Source organism: Heteronotia binoei, chromosome 11, assembly GCF_032191835.1.
Source record: "Heteronotia binoei isolate CCM8104 ecotype False Entrance Well chromosome 11, APGP_CSIRO_Hbin_v1, whole genome shotgun sequence".
In the NCBI taxonomy this organism is placed as follows: Eukaryota; Metazoa; Chordata; class Lepidosauria; order Squamata; family Gekkonidae; genus Heteronotia; species Heteronotia binoei.
In genome coordinates this window covers 6,053,830-6,075,877 of record NC_083233.1, presented here as the reverse complement: position 1 = coordinate 6,075,877, position 22,048 = coordinate 6,053,830, and the positions used below count along the sequence as shown (strand labels likewise).

At 45.8% G+C, this 22,048-nt stretch overlaps 1 protein-coding gene across 7 annotated transcripts in view; it reads right to left on the bottom strand.

Annotated features, from left to right (window-relative positions):
* The window catches only part of ATRX (ATRX chromatin remodeler), a 164,173-nt gene that overhangs the window by 66,405 nt on the left and 75,720 nt on the right, over nt 1–22,048 (bottom strand). For 3 of the 7 annotated variants that reach the window (XM_060249503.1, XM_060249507.1, XM_060249508.1), the window contains 6 exons: nt 21,310–21,486; nt 6,393–6,486; nt 4,684–4,789; nt 2,272–2,469; nt 1,837–1,975; nt 1,502–1,611 (listed from right to left, as the gene is read on the bottom strand). In XM_060249503.1, the coding sequence (XP_060105486.1) occupies nt 1,502–1,611; nt 1,837–1,975; nt 2,272–2,469; nt 4,684–4,789; nt 6,393–6,486; nt 21,310–21,486 (824 nt within the window). Of the gene's footprint in view, nt 1–1,501; nt 1,612–1,836; nt 1,976–2,271; nt 2,470–4,683; nt 4,790–6,392; nt 6,487–21,309; nt 21,490–22,048 lie in introns of all 7 variants that reach the window. The other 4 variants (XM_060249505.1, XM_060249509.1, XM_060249504.1 and 1 more) reach the window with 3 other exon arrangements.

Here is a 22,048-nt window from a genome sequence, read left to right as displayed (position 1 = left end):
CTTATGTCTTTATATGGAAAGCCCTCGCTCTTACTGCAGAAAGGCTTTCATTATGCTGTGCTAGATGAGGGGTCCTGTGGGGCCATTAAGTGTTTCTAGAAAGCAGGCTGCTTCTCCTGCTGCACCAAGGGAGGAGGAGGAGGAGGAGGAGGAGGAGGAGGAGGAGGAGGAGGAGGAGGAGGAGGAGGAGGAGGAGGAGGAGGAGGAGGAGGAGGAGGAGGAGGAGGAGGAGGAGGAGGAGGAGGAGGAGGAGGAGGAGGAGGAGGAGGAGGAGGAGGAGGAGGAGGAGGAGGAAGAAGAAGAAGAAGAAGAAGAAGAAGAAGAAGAAGAAGAAGAAGAAGAAGAAGAAGAAGAAGAAGAAGAAGAAGAAGAAGAAGAAGAAGAAGAAGAAGAAGAAGAAGAAGAAGAAGAAGAAGAAGAAGAAGAAGAAGAAGAAGAAGAAGAAGAAGAAGAAGAAGAAGAAGAAGAAGAAGAAGAAGAAGAAGAAGAAGAAGAAGAAGAAGAAGAAGAAGAAGAAGAAGAAGAAGAAGAAGAAGAAGAAGAAGAAGAAGAAGAAGAAGAAGATGATATTGGATTTCTATCCCGCCCTCCACTCCGAAGAGTCTCAGAGCGGCTCACAATCTCCTTTCCCTTCCTCCCCCACAACAGACACCCTGTGAGGTAGATGAAGATATTGGATTTATATCCCGCCCTCCACTCCAAAGAGTCTCAGAGTGGCTCACAATCTCCTTTCCCTTCCTCCCCCACAACAGACACCCTGTGAGGTAGATGAAGATATTGGATTTATATCCCGCCCTCCACTCCAAAGAGTCTCAGAGTGGCTCACAATCTCCTTTCCCTTCCTCCCCCACAACAGACACCCTGTGAGGTAGATGAAGATATTGGATTTCTATCCCGCCCTCCACTCCGAAGAGTCTCAGAGCGGCTCACAATCTCCTTTCCCTTCCTCCCCCACAACAGACACCCTGTGAGGTAGATGAAGATATTGGATTTCCATCCCGCCCTCCACTCCGAAGAGTCTCAGAGCGGCTCACAATCTCCTTTACCTTCCTCCCCCACAACAGACACCCTGTGAGGTAGATGAAGATATTGGATTTATATCCCGCCCTCCACTCCGAAGAGTCTCAGAGCGGCTCATAATCTCTTTTCCCTTCCTCCCCCACAACAGACACCCTGTGAGGTGGGTGGGGCTGGAGAGGGCTCTCACAGCAGCTGCCCTTTCAAGGACAACCTCTGCCAGAGCTATGGCTGACCCAAGGCCATCTCAGCAGGTGCAAGTGGAGGAGTGGGGAGTCAAACCCGGTTCTCCCAGATAAGCGTCGGCACACTTAACCACTACACCAAACTGGCTCTCCCAGGGACATGGTGCTTTTCCTCAAAGGGGAACATTAAAAAGGCAACACATATTTGTCAACAAGGAATGGCACAGGATTCCTGGCGTTAACTGGGAGAAGCTAGAGAGAGCAAGATCTGTCCCCTCACAAAGATGCATGAAATGTACCTGCAACGTCTTTCCCAAGCCCATGCAGTGGGCAAGAATGCATCCGGAACCTGACGACTTCTTTGTTTTCTTCACAGATTCACAACAGCAATCCCACATAAACTGAACACCTAGAAATAATTATTTTTAAGAAAAAAATCATTAAAGACCGATCAAGTAGGCTGCAGAAGTTATTTAATTCAACAATAAGCAAAATAATTCAGCGCTTGGCGTTGATTTGGAGAGAGACAAAACGGCTTAAATTTTGCATCGGCTGCCTGACACTACCAGTTCAAAATGTAAATTCCTGAGAAATCCAGAATTTCACGAGACATTTTTTTATTGTGTGCTCTTACCATCTACTTGATGAGGCTTCAGTTTCGTAACAATCGTTCTGTGAACTTGAACTAAAGGTTCTTTGGTTTCTTCATCTTCATCTAAAACCAGCTTTGTTGTAATTGGACATTTCAGTGGTGTATCTACTAGTTCTATCACCTGGAAACCAAACTTGTGTGAACTCCAAATAGTAAGCAATTCAAGCTGTTACAGAAAGGCTACAACATAATTCCAGAACACACACCATGCTCTTTACTAAACCCAAAGTAAGTATTTTAAGGGCCCTATATTCCCACTGTGTGTCAGTGGATACTCCTGAAACTGGAAGCAAACTTCAAATTCAAAGTCTTTTCTGGCTTGTATTTCTAATTTTAAATTCTCTCTGTACTCTTGATTTTTAAAATAAATCCATTAACCCTTTTCTTTTAAAAGAAAGAACAAGGAAGGAAAAGTACTTCTCTTAGCTTTTCTCTCTCGCGCTCCCTTTCTGCGATCCGTCGTCTTCTCTCCTCCTCTTCTTTTAGTGCATTTTGTGTTTCTGTTCTAAGCTTATCATCTTTTATAATCTTCCGTATCTTCTTCCTGCCTTTCCCAGGAGATTTTGAATCATCATCATCATCATCATCATCAGCTTCAGCTTCAGAATTACTCTGCTGAAATCCAAAGAAAACAATGGAGAGGCCTACAACCTTTTTGTATTTATAATGAGGACTTCAATTAAAGAAAACAAGCAAGTAAAGTAAACCATGAAACCACTCCAGAGGGCCTCAGGGGCCTGGGAACCGACAACCCACAACTGCCTGGCTTATTTACTGCCGTGGTGTATATACAGGATGCTTGGGGCACTGCCCCAGACTCTGAATTCAGGATCCAAAGAGGGCTTCCACATCCCCACAATTTTCAGTGCTTTCTTCTAACCGTAGCCAATTGCGATTATTACTACCGTGTTTCCCCGAAAATAAGACACTGTGTTTTTTCTCAAGAAGACACATTAGGGCTTATCTTCAGGGGATGTCTTATTTTTTATTAAGTATGATACAACAATCTACGTTTATTCAAATACAGTTAAGTCATCTTCTGGGACACTGTCATAACTCTCCAGACCTGGAATTCCATCCTGAATTTTTTGCGACGCCCATCACTAAGTCTTATTATCGGGGTAGGGCTTATATTTAATAAATGCATAGAAATTATTTTTGGGTAGGTCTTATTTTCAGGGAAACAGGGTAGGAAAAAGGCTCATTGTGAAGAAAAAACCAACAAGCTCTAGAAAGAGGCTCTGAGCGAGTGCCCCCCCCCTTGGCATCTTCTCACCCCCTGCCCATCCAAATAAAGGCATTTACTCCCCCCCCTCCCCCCAAGGGGACCTGATCTCTGCCATCTGGAGAGCAGTTCTAATCCTGATTGATATCCAGCCCTCATCTGGAGTTTGGCAACAGTGGTTCTCCAGGAGGAATTGGCTGGTTTGGAGGGTGGGCTCTATGGCATTGTACCCCTATGAGGTTCCACCCCTCTTCAAACCCCACCTTCTCCAGACCTCACCCCTTAAATCTCCAGGAATTTCCTAACTCGGAGCTGGCGACCCTATTTCCTTCCCTTTATCTGCCCCTTACTTCAGCTTTTTATCACTTCCCCCTCCCTGCGGCCTCTACATGTGAAAAGGCCAGCCTTTCTCCAAAATGGGCAGGGGAACCAAAGCAGCTTACATCATTCTCCTCTCCCCACCCCCTCCCCCATGATCTGCACAAGAACTCTGCAAGGGAGGTTAAGCTGAAATTCTGTGACTGGTCCGAAATCACCCAATCCGCTTCCACAAAAAGAACCTGGGTCTGACAGACACTGCTCTGAAGCCCTAACCACCACACCCTCCTCAATCTCCACCCGGAATTTCCCACCAATCTGGAACTGGCAGCCCTAGGCAGGATTGACCCCATTGAGTTCTCCCTCAGAGGCCTTTAGTGAGACCTTTCAGACCAACACTCTCTCTCTCTGAGAACATTGTGAGTCTTTAGCACAGGACTTCAGTCTCTCTCTGTCTCTCACTTTCCCTCATCTCCCTCTCTGTATCTGGTCTGCTGCCACCGGATGCCATTTTTCCCATCTCTGGCTAGTTCCCTTCCAGAGGAGGAGAGTGAAGAGCCCTCAGCTAATCAACGGAAGGCTTTCTCAGGCTCTTTCCCTCCTCCTCCCTCAGCCAATCTAGGAAAGACATTGCCTGCTGCAATCAGAGCTTTTAATGCTAAAACTCTATCACAAATTTTATATGGTATCCCTCTGTGGATTAATACTCCGAACCAAAAAATAGAAAGTATCCAGGCTGCATTTCTGCGACAACTTTTAGGAATCCCCAACTGTGTTCCTTATTTTGTAATCTGTTCAGAAACAGGCCAGTCTCTGATTGAAACAAAAGCTTGGGCTCCAACTTTTAAATATTGGTTACGGATATTTTATAGGGCTGAACCAGCTAGCTTGCTCAACTATCTAAAAAGGGACCCTTTATAATGCTGCTTGGCAAGATGGAATCATGTCGAAGCTCAAACACATGGGAATTGCAACTGATGATCTATTTTCATCTGATGAATCTCTCCTAGCACCACCCTCTGTCCCCAACCATGGAGAAAGGAGAAAAGGCCACTACTGTAAAGCAGACCCCTGTATCCCAACATTTGCTTCAACATTCTCTGAATCCTGGCCACAAGTGGTTTGCCAAATATCATGCAGCAGCTGCTTGTGGAGGAGTGGGGAATCAAACCCAGTTCTCCACCACTCTTGGGGTAGGTATTTGTGGGTTTGCTGCATTATACAAAGTGTTGGACTAGATGACCCTGGAGGTCCCTTCAAACTCTATGATTCTAAGTATGTGATACCTTGTTATTGTCACTGGATGAATCGTCCTGGACCTTTATGCGCCGCCTTTTCTTTTTCTGTTTATAACTCCGCTGATTTTCTTCTAACTCTGCTTTCTTGGCAGATCTAAAAAAGTGAAGACTTACTATTTATTCACAAGTAGCAAACAGTTGTTCTTGAATTAATCCTTTTTGGCCAATTAAATGTAACAGCCAATCATTTCCTTCTGTTCTCTCACTCATTTCCCCCTCCAAGCAGTGGAATGGATCTATCATTTTTATCCTGCCCATTCTCCATGCAATCCAGGGTGATATGCAGAGTTCTTCTTGTGCCATCTTAGCCTCTGAGCTGCCTTGTGACATGGCTTAGGGTTGGAGGGAGGCAGAGACGGCCTCCAGGTCACCCAGTGAGCTTTAAGACTGAGCAGGGATTTGAACCCCAGTTCTAGTTCTACACCAAGAGACTGGCTCCACAAAGGTCTTTTATGTGTGAACAGAAAGCAGACTGCTGGGGAGAAATAATTATAATTCTCCTTATCTGTTAGCTGCCCCCCCCCCCTTCAAGAAAAAAATCAGCCCTCTGCAGGTCAGAAAATCCAACAGAAGTTTCAAAGCACAGAGGACAAAAACTGGAGGATCATTTCGTATGCATCAGAAGTGTATTCTGGTCAAGTTGGAGGAGTCTCAGTCACTATTTCTCAGGAATAAAAGCAGCTGCTTGTATAACAGGTTCCCGCCCAAAGAGGCCTCAAGGACTCTTCAGGCAAGCAGGTGTTCTCTATGGATTTATGTTCATGTTCTGTATCACCAATTACACGTTTTCCCAACCTCTAGAGCTTCATACACAAAGTAAGAGTCTCACTTTAAAAAGGGAGGGGGGGAGAGAGGGAATTTATATCTACCATAGGTAACTGCTGATGGGATAGTATTACATTTGGCAAGAGTAAATGCTCTACACAACTCTCCATGTTCCACCACTGCGTACAGCATTCACTCTTGTCAGATGTAATACTATCCCATTAGCAAGTACATATGGTAGATATAAAAAAAATTGAAGGAATGGACCATGTACTTTTATCCTGTAGATTCTACTGCGATTTACGTGCATCTTATCTGGATCTTATATTGCAATCCCTGGAAGGTAAATCTGATGGAAACAAGATAGTGAGTTTACTAGCCTCAAATAAGGCTGAAATCGAAGATGTGACAAACTTCCTTTACTGTGCTTACAGGAGAAGAAGTCTATTTAGAATGTTCAATTAACCAACTTTTCTTTTCCTGCTTCCTTGATTTGATACTGTTGTTATGTCAATAAAGCTTCTGTGATTGTGATATTAAAAAATCCCACTCTCATTAAGACTTCGTACGTGCAATTTAAAACAAGTTGATTTGTTGTCCCATATTCTTTACTGTTCCCAATATGATACTATACGCCTGAGGTTTCTAGACCCAGTTCTGCTCAATATGACAAGGTGCTCAGATGCTCCAAAGGTCTGCCGTCTTCTGAAAGATTTGTCACCTGAAATGACTGAAAAGGTTGCTTTATTCTTGAGTCTGGTAATCGAGGATCAATTGTCCAATGTATAACTGTATATGACTGGCTTATTTTGTTATTCTGTATCTCTTTTTTGCCTTATTTATAACCTTATATATACCAATAAAGGCTTGTGTTTGTTTGTTTGAGAGGGAATCCAACACTTCTACCAGACATTTATTGATTTGATTTATACCTTGTTCTAGGACGCTGGTCATCTTCCGATTCACTGACTTCTTCACTGACTCCAGATTCGTTTGCTTCTGAATTATCCGAATCCTCACTGCTCACTTTAAAAAAGACAAAAGAGAACTATCAAAATTGTTGCAGTCAGCAGTTAAGTAGATGCCCAATAGTTATCAGCTTCTTCATACAAAGCTAGCAATAAGCAGCATAATGCTAATGGCAAAAAAAGGGGAGAATAGTGCCACTGGCTGGTCATAGATGTACCTTTAATAACGAGCCCAGACAAACAAGAGCAATCAATAACTGACTGAAGACAGATTAAAAGTTAATTATTCTAATTGAATGTATGTCTCAAACTAGACAAAAATGCGATAATTTTTACATATGGGCAAAGCAACATTATAAAAATTTGGAAGCAAAAAACAGAACCATTCAATCTGTTTTTAAATAAAGTCCTCAGAGTGAATACTCACAAAAACTGGTGTCTACCAAGCTATTTAAACACATCAAAAAGTTTGCACACACCCAGTAGGAATGTCGACGCTTTCTCTCTCCACAGTTCCTGGAACATATTACATATTGATTCTGAGATTGCCATGCAGCTAGCTAACAAAGCCCTCAAATAATGTATTATTTGGACCAGGGCTCCCCAACCTTTTTTGAAATTCTGATACATGGTGGTGGATGCAACCCAAAAGTGGCTGCCAAAGGAGGTGGAGCCACAAACACACACACAAGATGACCAAGCACAGGGGAGAAGAGGGAGACTCAATGGGAATTAAGAGAGAGACCAAAACCAACAGTGGTAGCAGCTGCTACTGAGCAATGTGGTTTTTATCTGCAAAACCAATCAGATTTCTGATGGTCACTCCAAAGCCATCCTGGCCAATAGTCACCCCTGGCACCACCCACTTTCTAAAAACACTTGGCAGAACCAAGTGAGATGCTGGTCAGCATCACACTGGGAATGGAAGACTGGTTTCACTTACCGTGAGGTTTCCTTCTCGGTGGATCTGGGAGTGGGGTGGATCTGGGAGTGGGGTGGTCATCCACATGTGGGACATGCTTCTCCTCCCCTGGAACTAGGAGGGAGGGGAATGGCCTGTCCCCTGGGTGATCTCCAGTCATTATCAAGCCATGCTCCCCCCCACTTCCCCTTTTAGGAACCTCCAAGGAATGCCCTGAAGAACTATGGATGGAGGTTCGTGACATTGTACAGAAGGCAGAAATCAGCACCATCCCAAAGAAAAAGACATGCAAGAAAGCAAAGTGGCTGTCTGATGAGGCTTTACAAATAGCTGAGGAAAGAAGGAAAGCGAAAGGCAAAGATGAAAAGGAAAAATTCACCCAACTGAATGCAGATTTTCAGAGAACAGCAAGGAGAGATAAGGAGGCCTTCCTGAAGGAACAATGCAAAGCAATAGAAGAAAATAATACAATGGGAAGGACAAGTGAAATTGCTGACCTCGAGCCAGACATCCTGGAGTATAACGTCAAATGGACCTTAGAAAGAATTACTAACAACAAAACGAGCAGAAATGGCAGTATCTCAGTTGAGCTATTCAAAGTCCTAAAAGATGATGCTGTTAAAGTGATGCACACATTATGTCAGCAAATTTGAAAAACGCAACAGGATTGGAAAAGGCCAATCCCAAAGAAGGATAATGTTCAAACTATCACATCATTGTGCTCATTTCACATACCAGCAAGGTCATGTTATAGATCCTACAGTGTTAAAGATCCTGCTAGGCTTCAGCAGTATGTAGATCGGGAACTACCAGAAGTTCAAGCTGGGTTTCGTAGAGGTAGAGGAACTGGAGATCAAATTGCCAACATTCGATGGATTATGGAGAAAACACAGGAGTATCAGAAAAATGTCTATTTCTGCTTCATTGACTACGCTAAAGCCTTTGCTTGTGTGGATCTCAACAAACTGTGGCAAGTCCTTAAAGAGAGGGGAGTACCAGCCCACCTCACGTCTTCTGAGAAACCTATATAAGGGTCAAGAAGCAACTGTCAGAACGGGATATAGAATAGGCAAGGGGGTTCAACAAGGATGTATATTGTCACCCTGCTTATTTAATTTATATGCGGAGTACATCACGTAGAATGTTGGCCTGGATGAAGCAGAAGCCGGAATTAAGATTGTTGGGAAAAACATCAACAACCTCAGATATGCAGATGACACCACTCTAATGGCAGAAAGTGAGGAGGACCTAAAGAACCTCTTGTTGAGGGTGAAAGAGGAGAGCACAAAAGTAGGCTTGAAATGCAACATCAAAAAAACTAAGATCATGGCATCCGGCCCCAAAACACCTTGACAAATAGAAGGGGAAGACATGGAAGTAGTGACAGACTTCACTTTTCTGGGATTCAAGATCACTGCAGATGGTGACTGTAGCCATGAAATTAAATGACGTTTGCTCCTTGGGAGGACAGCTATGGTGAACCTGGGCAGTATAATAAAAAGTAGAGACATCACCCTGCCAACAAAAGTCCGTATAGTCAAAGCGATAGTATTCCCAGTAGTAATGTATGGCTGTGAGAGCTGGACCAAAAGAAAGGCTGAGTGCAGAAGAATAGATGCTTTTGGGATGTGGTACTGGAGAAGAATCTTGAGAGTCCCCTGGACTGCAAGAAGATCAAATCCCTCAGTCCTAAGGGAAATCAACCCTGACTGTGCCCTGGAAGGTCAGATGCTGAAGCTGAAGCTCAAATATTTTGGCCACCAAATGAGAAGGGAGCACTCACGAGAAGATCCTGATGGTGGGAAAGACAGAAGTCAAAAGAAGAAGGAGACGGCAAAAGATGAGATGGCTGGGCAGCGTTACTGATGTAACTAACATGAATTTGAGCAGACTTCGGATGATGGTAGAAGACAGGAGGGCCTGGTGTGACTTTGTTCACGGGGTCGCAAAGAGTTGGACTCGACTATGCGAATGAACAACAAGGAATGCCCAGGACAAAAACCCCAACACTCTGCAGAATTCCAATAACATAACTATTTTTAATAACACAGTTTGACAAACAGTGTGAAGACAAAATGGTACCTGTCCAGTTGTTTAACTGTTGCAGTCACCAACTAAAGACCATATTGACCAGTTGCAAATTTTGCTGTTCATGTTGATTTTTTTTTTTTGTAAATTCTCTCCAGAGCATGGACAGTTGCCCAACAGTAAACTGGGTGGGTAGGACTGTCCCACTCCTAGACCACCAAAAGGAAGCTTCACAGTAAGTGAAACCAGTCTTCCATTCTCCAGTGGTCCAGATTTTTTTTTTTTTTTTGGGGGGGGGGGTCCTCCACGTGCGGCACAAAGAAAAGCAATATGCCTCTGGGCTGGAAGGCTTCCGTGTCTAGAAAGTATATGTTGAAGCACTGCCCAAAGACAACCTCCGCTGTTGCCCACTTCTCAACCTTATAACGTCTGGTGAAAGAGTACACTGACTTCCACGGAGCCACCTTACAGATGGTTTCTAAGGAAGGAAAGGCCTTATAAGCAGCTGACATGGCAGCCCCCCTTAGAGAATGGGCCGTAATCCCAGGTGGCAGCTCTACGCTTGGTGTTTTATAAGCCACCATTATAAAGCACCAAATCCACCTACTCAAAGTAGTCGTGGACACCTGCTGGCCCAATGAGGATTTCCTGAAAGAAACAAAAAGAGAATCAGACTTCTTTCCTTGTTTTGTCCTTTCAATGTAGAAACTCAGTGCCCTCCTTACATCCAGCTGATGCTATACCTTTTCCCTATTATGTGAGGGATTAGAACAAAAGGAGGAAAAACAATTTTCTGGGCCCTATGGAACACTGCATTAACCTTCAGAAAAAAGCCACATCTGGCTTCACTACCACTCTGTCATTATGAAAGCTACAAAGCTTTCTGTCTACTAACAAATCCCTCAATTTAGAGTGCTACCGTAGTAGACAAGCCTTTATCTATCCCAGCAGTATCAAACATGCGACGTGGCAGCCAAAGCAGACCCCTGGCTGTCGTCTGCTTCTTTCTCCCTCTCTCTTGGTTCCTTCTGCATAACAACTTGCTTTGCAAAGTTTGCTCAATTGCACAGCAGCTACAGAGCAAAACCTCTATTTTCTCTATTGGCTGAGAGTCCTCCTTTGGGGAGGAAGGGGGGAGGGGAGGCAGAGCTTGCTTTGCCGGGCTGTCTCAATCACACAGCAGAGCTACTGAGCCGAGCCGAGCCTCTCTTCCTTCTGTTCCCTGGTCCCCTGGGGAAGGGAGGAAAGAGCCAGAGCTTCCTTTGCCCAGTTCCCTGGATTGCACAAGAGATACACAAAGAAAGTACTTTTAAGACCAATGAGTACTAATGTTTTAAGCATGTTTTATTTTAAGCTTTTAAAAAATCTTTGCATTTGTCTGTGTCCTTTATAAAGTTTATCTCTGCAATCTGGCATTACATTTTATGATATACACGGTCTAGCCTGACAAGGTCTCATTTGTGTCACATCTGGCCCTCATAACAAATGAGTCTGACACCCCTGATCTAACCCAGCTTGCAGAAAAGCCAGAAGTCCCCTGACAGACACCTTTTGTGGATCCCACACCCATTCTGCCTGTCATTTTTTAAAAACTCGCCAAGTAACATTATGTGGATCCCTTCCTAGAGGCCAACATTGTCTATGACTGAATTAGAGTAATGAAGCCTCTCTAACAGCTTTTGCTCAATCTCCAAGTTGCTAACTTCCGAAGGTTTGGTTGAGCAGGAAACATTGCCCCCCGACTCAGAAGATCATCCTGCACTGGCAGCCGCTGTGGTCCACTGTTGACAGTTTCATTATGTCTTGGAACCAGGCCCTCTGAGGCCAAAAGGGGGTGATCAGTACAAGTTCCACTTTCTGCTCCAGCGGTCTCTGAATTACCCTGGGAATCAGCTGCAGTGGAGGAAACACATATAAGAGTCCTCATGGCCAGCTGCAGCTGAGTGAATCTTCTCCTTCCACCTGCTCCACTCTGTGTCTGGCCATGAATCTCAGACACTGGTGGTCCAGAGAAGCGGCAAACAGATCCATCACCATCAATCTGTACTTGTCGCAAAGCTGGAGAAAACCTGGCTTTTTAAAACATCCACTTGGACTGATCCAGCCTCCATCTGCTGAGCCAGCCAGCCAGAACACTGTCTTTTCCAGCTACGTAAACTGCTTTTAATAATTCTAGATGTACATCTGCCCACATAAGTAGAGCACCTGCTTCGTCATTCAATGCTTGAAATCAGGTTTCCCCATGGCGATTCACATATGCCTTCTCTGTTGTGTTGTCCATTTTGACCAACACATGACAGCCGGTTAAAAACGTTGGAACTTCAACAGGCCCAGTCTTATTATTGCCCTGTGGCCTCTTCCCTGGACCAAGAACCCTGAGTCATGTTCCTCTGGGAATGAGCCCCCATCTGGACAAGCTGGCATCTGTTGTCATGACCACGCTCTGTGGTTCTCTGATCAGATAACCCTGTTGGAACCTAGCCAGGACAACCCATCATTGTAGCTGTTGTTTGAGGACCTCTGGTACTTTCACTAGCTTGTAAGATTTTCTTGTGATGAGATTCTGAAAGTGCAAGAGGAACCTCTACAAGGGGCGAATATGAAATCTGGACTACTATAACACGTCTTGGCATGAAACAAGAATGTCCAGAAGCTTTACCAACTAAATCACCTGTGTTTTGTTCTGGTTGGACACTTCTGGGATCAAGGAGATGATCTTTTGTTGTCTCTTCTGTGTCAGGAACACTTGGCTTGTCACCTTATTGATCTGAACATCTCAGTGCACCACCAGTTGAGATGGTTGTAAACTGCTTTTCAGCATGTTTACCACAAACAGAATCATAGAATCACAGAGTTTGAAGGGATCTCTAGGGTCATCTAGTACTACCCCGTGCACAATGCAGGAAACGCACAAACATCTCCCCCTAAATTCACAGGATCTTCATTGCTGTCAGATGGCCATCTAGCCTCTGTTTAAAAACCTCCAAGGAAGGAGAGCCCACCACCTCCCGAGGAAGCCTGTTCCACTGAGGAATGGTTCTAACGGTCAGGAAGTTCTTCCTAATGTTGAGCCGGAAACTCTTTTGATATAATTTCAACCCATTGGTTCTGGTCTTACCTTCTGAGGCCACAGAAAACAATTCCACACCATCCTCTATAGGACAGCCCTTGGTAATCATATCACCTCTCAGCCTCCTCTCCAGATTAAACATCCCCAGCTCCTTCAACCTTTCCTCATTGGACTTGGTCTCCAGACCTCTCACCATCTTTGTTGCCCTCTTCTGAACCTGTTCCAGCTTGTCCAGATCCTTCTTAAAATGTGATGCCCAAAACTGAACACAATACTCCAGGTAAGGTCTTACCAGAGCAGAGCAAAGTGATACCATCACTTCATGAGATCTGGACACTATACTTCTGTTGCTACATGTCCTGTTAGCAGCCCTGAGCCTGCCTAGGCGGGGAGGGCGGGGTATAAATAAAAGTTTATTATTATTATTACAGCCCAAAATTGCATTTGCCTTTTTAGCCACCGCATCACACTGCTGACTCATGTTCAGCATATGATACACTAAGACTCCTAGATCCTTTTCACACATACTACTGCTAAGACAAGTCTCCCCCATCCTATAACTACACATGGGATTTTTCCTACTTAAATGCAGAACTTTACATTTATCCCTGTTAAAATTCATTTTATTGGTTTTAGCCCAGTTTTTCAGCCTGTCAAGGTCATCCTGTTTCCTTCTGTGTTTGCAACCCCTCCCAATTTAGTATCATCGGCAAATTTAATAAGCATTCCCTCTATTCCTTCATCCAAATCATTGATAAAGATGGTGAACAAAACAGGTCCCAGGACAGATCCTTGAGGCACTCCACTTGTCACTCCTCTCCAAGAGGATGAGGAACCATTCACAAGCACTCTTTGGGGGCGATCTGTCAACCAGTTACAGAGCCACCTAATGGTAACAGGAGCCAAACCACATTTTACCAACTTGTCAACAAGGACAGTATGTGGAACATTATCAAAAGCCTTACTGAAATCAAGATAAACGATGTCTACAGCATTCCCCTGATCCAGCAAGGTAGTCACTTTCTCAAAAAAAGAGATCAGGTTAGTCTGACATGACATGTTCTGAGAAAACCATGCTAGCGCTTAGTAATCACATCCATTCTTTCTAAATGTTCCAGGACCGACTGTTTGATGATTTGTTCTAAAACTTTTCCAGGTATAGACGTCAAGCTGACAGGTCGGTGGTTACTCTGATCCTCTTTTTGATTGGCTACCCAAATTCAGGAGAATTTACCTTTGTCTACCCGAGGGGCTGTAGCATAATTGATTACATTTTAATCTCTCCTTTATTGAAACCTTATTTCAAAGATTTTACACTGGGGGATTTTATTATTAGTGACCATTTCCCCCTCATTTTGACTCTTCAAATTGGTCCTCACATTTATCCCTCCTGTAACTTGTCCTTGCAACCTTACAAGACTGACTTATTGTCCAGAATTCCATGGAATGATTGCAGTTTGGAAAACCCAACAGCTCTTCAGATCTGGTCCCGCTGTAGAATACAGATCCTCTTTAATATGTGCATCTGACCCTAATGTATCTGTATCAACTTACAATAATAACCAGAAATTATTTGTTGCTTTTTTAGATTTAAAAGGCGCATTTGATTCAGTTGACAGGGACCTCCTCTGGATTAAGCTAGATAAACTAAACATGGATAAAAGACTCCTTATGCTTATTAAGAGATTACACACTTCTACCACCTGCCAGATCAAATGCTCATTAGCAGGCAATCTAACATCGAAGATTGCTGCCAATAAGGGTGTCAAACAGGGTTGCATTTTGGCTCCCTTTTTATTCAATCTCTTCCTTAATGACCTGGCTATTCAGTTGTCTGGTCCTGACTGCCATAGTCCAAAACTCGGTGCATTACATGTACCCTTGCTACTTTATGCTGACAATATGGTGCTATTGTCCTGCTCTAGAGTGGGCTTAAGACGCCTGTTGTCCCGTTGTGTTCTGTATTTTACTAGTAATAAGCTCCAGCTCAATTATGAGAAGTCCAAAATCTTAGTTTTCTCAAAAAAGCGGAGACTTTACAAATGGGTTATTGATGGTAAAGAGATAGAGCAAGTCAAGTATTTTAAATACTTAGGTGTTTATTTTCAATATAATGTGACTTGGTCTACCCATCGCAAGTATGCAGTGAAGATAGCTAACATCACTGCATCCGCCATAGCTCGCTTTTTTTCTGGCAGAGGTAACCAATTTGTGCCAGCTGCCATAAAAATATTCAAAGCCAAAGTGATTTCACAACTTCTGTAAGGCATCCCAATCTGGATTGGATCTTATGAAGGTACTATCGAATGTATCCAATCCAAATTCTTGCGTAAAATTCTGGGCATGCCAAAATGTGTCCCATATGCAGTTATCTGCTTAGAAACTGGCATGTCTTTAATGGTTACTTGTGCATGGCTCATGACCTTCAAATTCTGGCTACGCTTGCACTACAACTCTGAACCGGGGAGCTATATCTCTCAAATGCTCTCTGAATTTAATTTGTCAAAATGGTCAGCACAAATTAAGAGAAAAATAAAAGCAATGGGTTTATCCCTAGAACTATTGTCCATGCTGTCCTTCACCACCGCAGTCCAACAAATTAAAAACAGGCTGCTAGATATTGAGTGCCAAGACCTATACATTCTGGCTAAGAAAACTTGTTCCCCACTGAGTTTTGAGATCTCTCTTAGTACTGGGAAAATGGCCTCATATCTATCTGCCTTGCAGGTGCCACAGACACATAGAGCTTTTTCCCTTGCTAGATGCAACGCCATGCCCTCTGCCATTCTTTATGGCAGATTTAACAAGACAGCCTACTCAGTCAGATACTGTCTCTGTAAGCAAACAAGACAAGTCAGGAATCTATTTGACTTTTCATTTTTAGCAGAGTTGGACTTCCAACGGGTAACTGAAATCTCCCATGATCACTGTATCCCTTCTCTTGGAGAACTTTGCAATCTGTTGTAGGAGTATCTCATCCAAGTCCTCTGCCTGGCTTGGTGGTCTATAGCAGACCCCCACAATAATATCACTGTTATTTCTTCCTTCTTTTATTTTTACCCAGAGACTCTCAACTGAGCTGCCATTCTCAGATTCACATATTTCCTCACGTATATATCTCCTTCACGTATACTGCTTCGCCTCCGCCCTTTCTCATTTGCCTGTCCCTTTTAAATAAGTTGTACCCCTGAATCCTAATATTCCAGTTGCGAGCGTCATCCCACCAAGTTTCAGTGTAGAAGGGGAGGCAGTAAGATTAGGCATTCCCAGATCACTCATGACCCCTTGGCTTAGAGGCTGAGAACTCCTTGTCAGTCGTTTTCTGCTACTCAGCTGGCTGAAAATGAAAGTGAATGAGAGAAGCACTGCATGAGTGACCAGGGGTAGAAAATGGCTGTTGCCAATATTTCCCCCCATTAGGGGTCCCAATCCTCCCGCTCTAGCGGGGGACCCCAGGTTTTCCAGCCTCTTCCCCCGCTCCCCCCAAAAACGGAAGCGGGGGAAGAAACGGCGCGAAGGAGCGTGGCGAGTCGCCCCTTCTCCGCTTCACCATGGCTGCTCCTCCGAGATGGGCTCAGGCTGGGCCCATCTCAGAGGAGCAGCTGGGATGGGGTGGGGAGGGGGCGGCGGCGGCGCAGCGGCATCGCCCACTCCGCCTCTGAGGTGGAGGGGGGGGAGCCAGGAGCGTGGCGGGGGGGTGGGGTGGGAGAGAGAGTGTGCCTCTCTAGGCTGCGCTGGGAAGCGCCTCCTCCTCTTCCTACTTGGGCAACCCAAGTCAGACGCCTTAGCTGCCCGCGCGCCGCCTTCTGGCGCGGCCTCCTGGGAGGGGGGGGAGGAAAAGCGAGAGGGCCGCTCCAGGCTGCGCGCAGAAGTGCCTCCCCTTCCAGCTCGGTCTCCGGGGCAACGCCAAGCAGAGGCTCGCTCGCCCGCCACCCAGCAGCTGCTGGCTTGGCCTCCTGGGGGTTGGGAGCGCGGCTCCCAGAGAGGGTGGGTGGTGGTGGCTCCTTGCCTGCCTCCTGGGTCCACTTGGGGTGAGGGGGGAGCCGCTGGTGGGCGGGCTGCTGCCATGGCTGGTCCTGCCGCCGCCGCCACCATCCGGATCGGGGACCAGCTCATCTTGGAGGAAGACTATGACATCCCCAGCGAGCAAGGTATCCCCTCCTCGCCCTGCCCGGGGGGGGGGGGTCGCCCGAGGGGGATCTGGGCCCTCCTCCTCCCGCTGTAAGGTTGCCAATCCCCGGTGGGGGCAGGGGATCCCCCGGTTTGGAGGCCCTCCCCCCACTTCAGGGTCGTCAGCAAGCGGGGGGGAGGGGAGGGGAATGTCTGCTGGGAACTTTATGATTCCCTATGGAGATGTATTCCCATAGAAAATAATGGAGAATTGACCCGCGGGTATCTGGGGGGGCTGTTTTTTTAGGTAGAGGCACCAAATGTTCAGTACAGCATCTAGTGCCTCTCCCCAAAATACCCCCCAAGTTTCAAAACGATTGGACCAGGGGGTCCAATTCTATGAGCCCCAAAAGAAGGTGCCCCTATCCTTCATTACTTCCTATGGGAGGAAGGAATTGAAAAGATGTGCCGTCCCTTTAAATGTGATGGCCAGAACTCCCTTTGGAGTTCATGATGCTTGTCACAGCCTTGATCTTGGCTCCGCCCCAGTGTCTCCTGGCTCCACCCCCAAAATCCCCAGATATTTCTTAAATTGGACTTGGCAACCCTACCCCCCATCCCACGAAAATTCTATGCCTCATGCCTCCCAGGGATTCTCAGTAAGATCCTGGAGCAAAGACCTCAGTTCTCTGTACCATAAAGGGAAGGTCAGTGGCAAACCCATGAACTACACCCCCTTCCCAGGCAGGGATTGCTCTGACATAGCCTCTCTCCCCCAGGTAGAGCAAAATGGCTCCCCATCTGCTCTAACCACGGTTTACTGCTTCAGTGCAGAGATGGTCAAACACGGACACGTCTTCCAGTCAGTGTCCGATGGTCTGCTTTGGTCGCCAAAACAATGCCAGTGCAGATCCGATTGATTCAACCGCTCCCTGCTTGGCGGGCTAGCAAGGATGGGAGCTTCTACTCAGAGTAGGGTTCAATGCAGGAGTCCATTCAAGGAGTCGCAATTCTTGGCCAGAAGCCCAAATGCAGCTGACTCTCCGCTCTGCCACCCCTGACAGCAGCCTGACTCCGCTCGCTGCCAACCACAGCTCAAAACCCTGGATCCTTCCTTGCATTCTCCAGAGCACAGAAAACTCCGCATGGCTGGTGAGACTGGAGATTTCCCAGGGAACAGGCCATTCCCCTCCCTCCTGGATCAATTAGAAGAGCCAATCCTGTTTCAGAGAAGGAGGAGCCTGTCCCACATGTGGAGGACCGCCCAAGTACCCGGACCACTGGAGAACTCACTATCGACCCTGATAGATACAGTCAAGCAAGCTTGAAGCCTGCAAGGAACTCAGGAGGACAATCTGGAAATCTGATTCCATTCCTCAAATTTTTGCCTTCCAGGATTCAATAACCTCTCCTTGGCTTAAGCAGGATAATGATTTGCTAGATTTCTAGCCCACCCTTCCCGTGAACCGACTCAGGGTAGGTTACAGCATAACCATAAAACAATGAAATATATATTTAAATATGTTCAAAACTATCATAATTTAGAACTACTACTTTACAATAAAACAATGGTGACCAGAACTAATCCCATTATATTCCAAGCAATTCAGTAAGTCATAAATTGTCCCAATAAATTTGTCTTCCACTCTTGAGGGACCAAGTCTGCAGAAATAATAGTCATTTCTAGAGAGTAACCATATGAGGCCTAATAAAGGTTGATGCCAGCTGCCTCAAACAAAAGCCCAGCAGAAGAGCTCCATCTTACAGGCCCTACGGAACTGCAAAAGGTCCCACAGGGCCCTGATCTCCGGAGGGAGCTCATTCCACCAGGCTGGAGCCAGGGCCAAAAATGCCCTGGCCCGAGTTGAGGCTAGTCAGACGTCTTTTGGGCTGGGGATCATCAGATGTTGATCTAACAAGCGCAAGGCTCGACGAGGCACATACGGGGAGAAGTGCTTCCGAAAGTACGTTGGGTCTCTGCTGCTCATGGCCTTAAAGGTTACTACCAAAACCTTGAAATGGATCTGGAACTGAGTCAGCAGCCAGTGTGGTTCACGGAGCACAGGCTATATGTGTGACTGTACAGATGACACTGTTGACACATGTGCTGCTGCATTCTGCATCAGATGCAAGGGTAGGCCCATATACAGCGAGTTACAATCGTTCAGTCTAGAAGTGACTGTTGCATAGATCATGGTAGCCAAGTTGCAGGTGGAGAGGTATGGAATCAGGTGCCACACATGCTAAAGATGGGGGAAAAAAACCTGATTTGGCAACCACAGCGACCTTGAGCCTCCATAGATATCACACCCAGGCTCCTCACCCTCTTTGCCAGCATCAAAGGGCCAGGAGCCGTATTTCCCACTCCAAACACCCGCAGCTCAGGCACAGGACCTCCATCTTCATTGGATTCAACTTCAGCCTATTCTGCCACAACCAACCAGCTACAGCACCCAAAGACCTGTCCAAGACATTTGGGGCCAAGTGTAGCTGGCCACCCATTAACAGATAGAGCTGGGTGTTATTTGCATATCACCCCAACCAAACCCCCAGATCAGCTGTGTGAGGGTCACACACAGATGTTGAAAAGAAGTGGTGAGAGGATCATCCCTTGAGGAGTCCAGCGGGGACAACTTTCTCCCAGCACCAACCTGTGTCCCTGATCTTGGAGAAAGGAGGAGAGCCAATACAAGGCAGATGCCTAAATCCCCACATTGGCAAGCCGATGGGACGAAAGATCACGATCAACCTTTTAGTACACTGCTGTAAGACATAAAAGTAACAGCAGCACAGACCCGCCTCAGTCCAGCTGCCTTCAGAGATCATCTGTACAGGCAACCAATACCATCTCAGTCCCATGGCCAGGTCAGAAGCCAGACTGAAAAGGATCCAGGATGGAGACTTCATCCAAGAAAGCAGCTGCCTGGCCGCCACTCTCTCAACTACCTTACCCAGGAATGGAAAGTTCGATACAGTCTCCTTCAACCCCACTGGGAAAGCCCCTGATCCAATGGACAAGTTGATAATATCACACAGGGGGTTCATAGTGCATCTCCACAGGCCTTTACAAACCAAAGACAGGCACAGATCAAGAATGGTGGGCCTCACATCTGCGAATCTTGCTGACTTCCTCCTGTGAGAGATAGCTGAAGTGGTACAAAACAGGACCCGAAGACAGCCAAGGAGCTTCTAGTTCCGCTACTGTATCAATAGTGGCAGGGAGATGACTGCAGTGCAGCACCAAGACTTTATCTCAAAACAATTTGCACATACCTCACAGCCAATATCCAATTCCCTACCATTTTGTCTGCCTTGTGGCAGTGATACCAAAGACCGAATCATTCTAAATAACTGGGCAGGGTGCAAGTTCACAGAAGCGATGAAACCTGAATCCCTTCTTTGTGGCTTTTTCTGCCATCTTGTAGGTTCTCGCAAACATTCTAGAAGACGTTCTCGTGGCTCTGTTGCGAGTACACCACCACACTTGCTCTAGCTATCTCAGTTCCCATTTCATCCTTTGTAACTCTGAGGTACACCAAGGGGCTAACTTGGCATGGCAGCAGGGAGGGCACCAATTTCATCAATTGCTTTAGAAAGTTGGCTACACCAATCTTCCACCAGCTCATCCAACTAACTGCCAGGGCATATCAGTTCTCGCAGAGTATTCAGGAAACCATCTGGATCCATAAGTCTCCGTGGGCAAATATAAATGAGCTCGCCACCTAAACAGGGCAGTTGTGGGACATTTAGCCAGGCCTTGAGAGTGAAGTGGTCTGACCACAGCACAGCATCCACATCTCCCCCCAGCCCAAATCTAAGATCTAGCATGTGGCCTGCTTGATACATGCGAGGTACTACAAACGGGGAGAGCCCATGGAAGACACCAGGTCCCTGGTCTGAGTAGAGTCTACCTCATCAGCAGACACTGAAGGCCCCAAGATTAGCAGCTTAGGGTACTCCAGCACCTAGCAAGCAGCAGCCTCCACTAGGCCCAGCAAGGTATCTGCTAGTGTGTTAGGCGGTCAAAATACCAGCCAGATAACCAAGCTCTCCTTCGCCTCCCCCACTAGGCCCACAAATTCAATGCCAGCAATTTGGGGGTTGGAGCGTGCCCTAAAGGAGAAAGACTCCCCTGTGCCCCCCAAAACATTTATCTTCCTTTAAAAGTACACTTAGCTGCTTTCAACATTCCAACCCCCGCTCCCTTCCATGCCATATTCAGGCCACCTTGGGGGTTGATTTACATTGTCGTATTTTCCTCCAAACCTGAGGAGCCCTTTGAATAGCTAGATAGCCTTTGCTCTGCATAGGAGTGGCCCTGCTGCTTGGCTTTCAGTATCCACCAGCCAGTATGCTATGAGGTGGAGTGACTAAAAAGAAAATTCCAAGAAAAGCACAAGTGCTGCTTAAGAAGAAGGTAGCAAACCTCCCCCCCCCCCCCCCCGCAGCACATGACTGGAAACTCAGAATTAAAATTTAAATAGGGATTTGGAAAATGAGGGAAAACACTGATTCAACACACAAAGGGCATAATTTCTGATGTGGATCACTTGGTATCAGAGAGATAAAAAAGTAAGCAATGGCAAGATCTCAGATTCACTATTCTACAATTCTTCCTGTGTTGCAGTTCTGTATATAGTGATTAATTTCATTTGGTCACCAAGCACAGACAGACAACTAAATTCTCTGGGGCAGCCCTGTTTGGTCCACGTCATCCCCTGCCAAATGTCCACACACTTCAAACATAGTACCTTTTCTTCTATTTCTGCGTTTCACTTCTTTCGCATCCTTAGATTTCCCCTTTTTCTCTTCCTCAGACTCTCCATCACTCATTGTCAGTTTATGTCTCAGTAATCTGTGTCTGTACTTAGATTTCTTAGCCTCTTCAACATCTGAATCAGAGCTAGAGAGATCTTCCTGTTCATTCTCTTCTGTTATAGAGGGGAAGAGAAAAAAACAGTACAAGGCCTCTATCTTTGTCATCTGGAGAAATAATGTAGATCAGTGTATCACAGAGAGGTGTGTCAATTTATCCCACTGTGCTATGTGTGACTTACAAGGAAACCCAGCAATTACTAAACAATTGCATTTCACATTTTTAGCACGTTAATATTACTCTGCTTGTAAGAGTTAAAGCTGTGCTTTGCAGGAAGTCCCAGCATATTGTTATGAAGCTTTCAGTGTCGATAAAATTACAGAAGAATATAAAAAACCCCAAGCTGGATCAGACTGGTGGTTCATTTCGTTCATCACACTGTTTCACACAGTGGCTCACCAGCTGCCCTGGAGAGCCAACAAACAGAGCATAGAGACCAAGGCTCTCCCCTGATGCCACCCCTTACCACTGGGTTTCATAGGTATACAGAGGGTCCCTTTGCTCACCACCATAGTAATAGCCTTGGGCCCTCTCCTCCAAGAATCCACTTAACCCCCTTTTAAAGCCATTTAGGCTTGAGGTCACCACCACATCTGCTGGCAATGAATTTCACA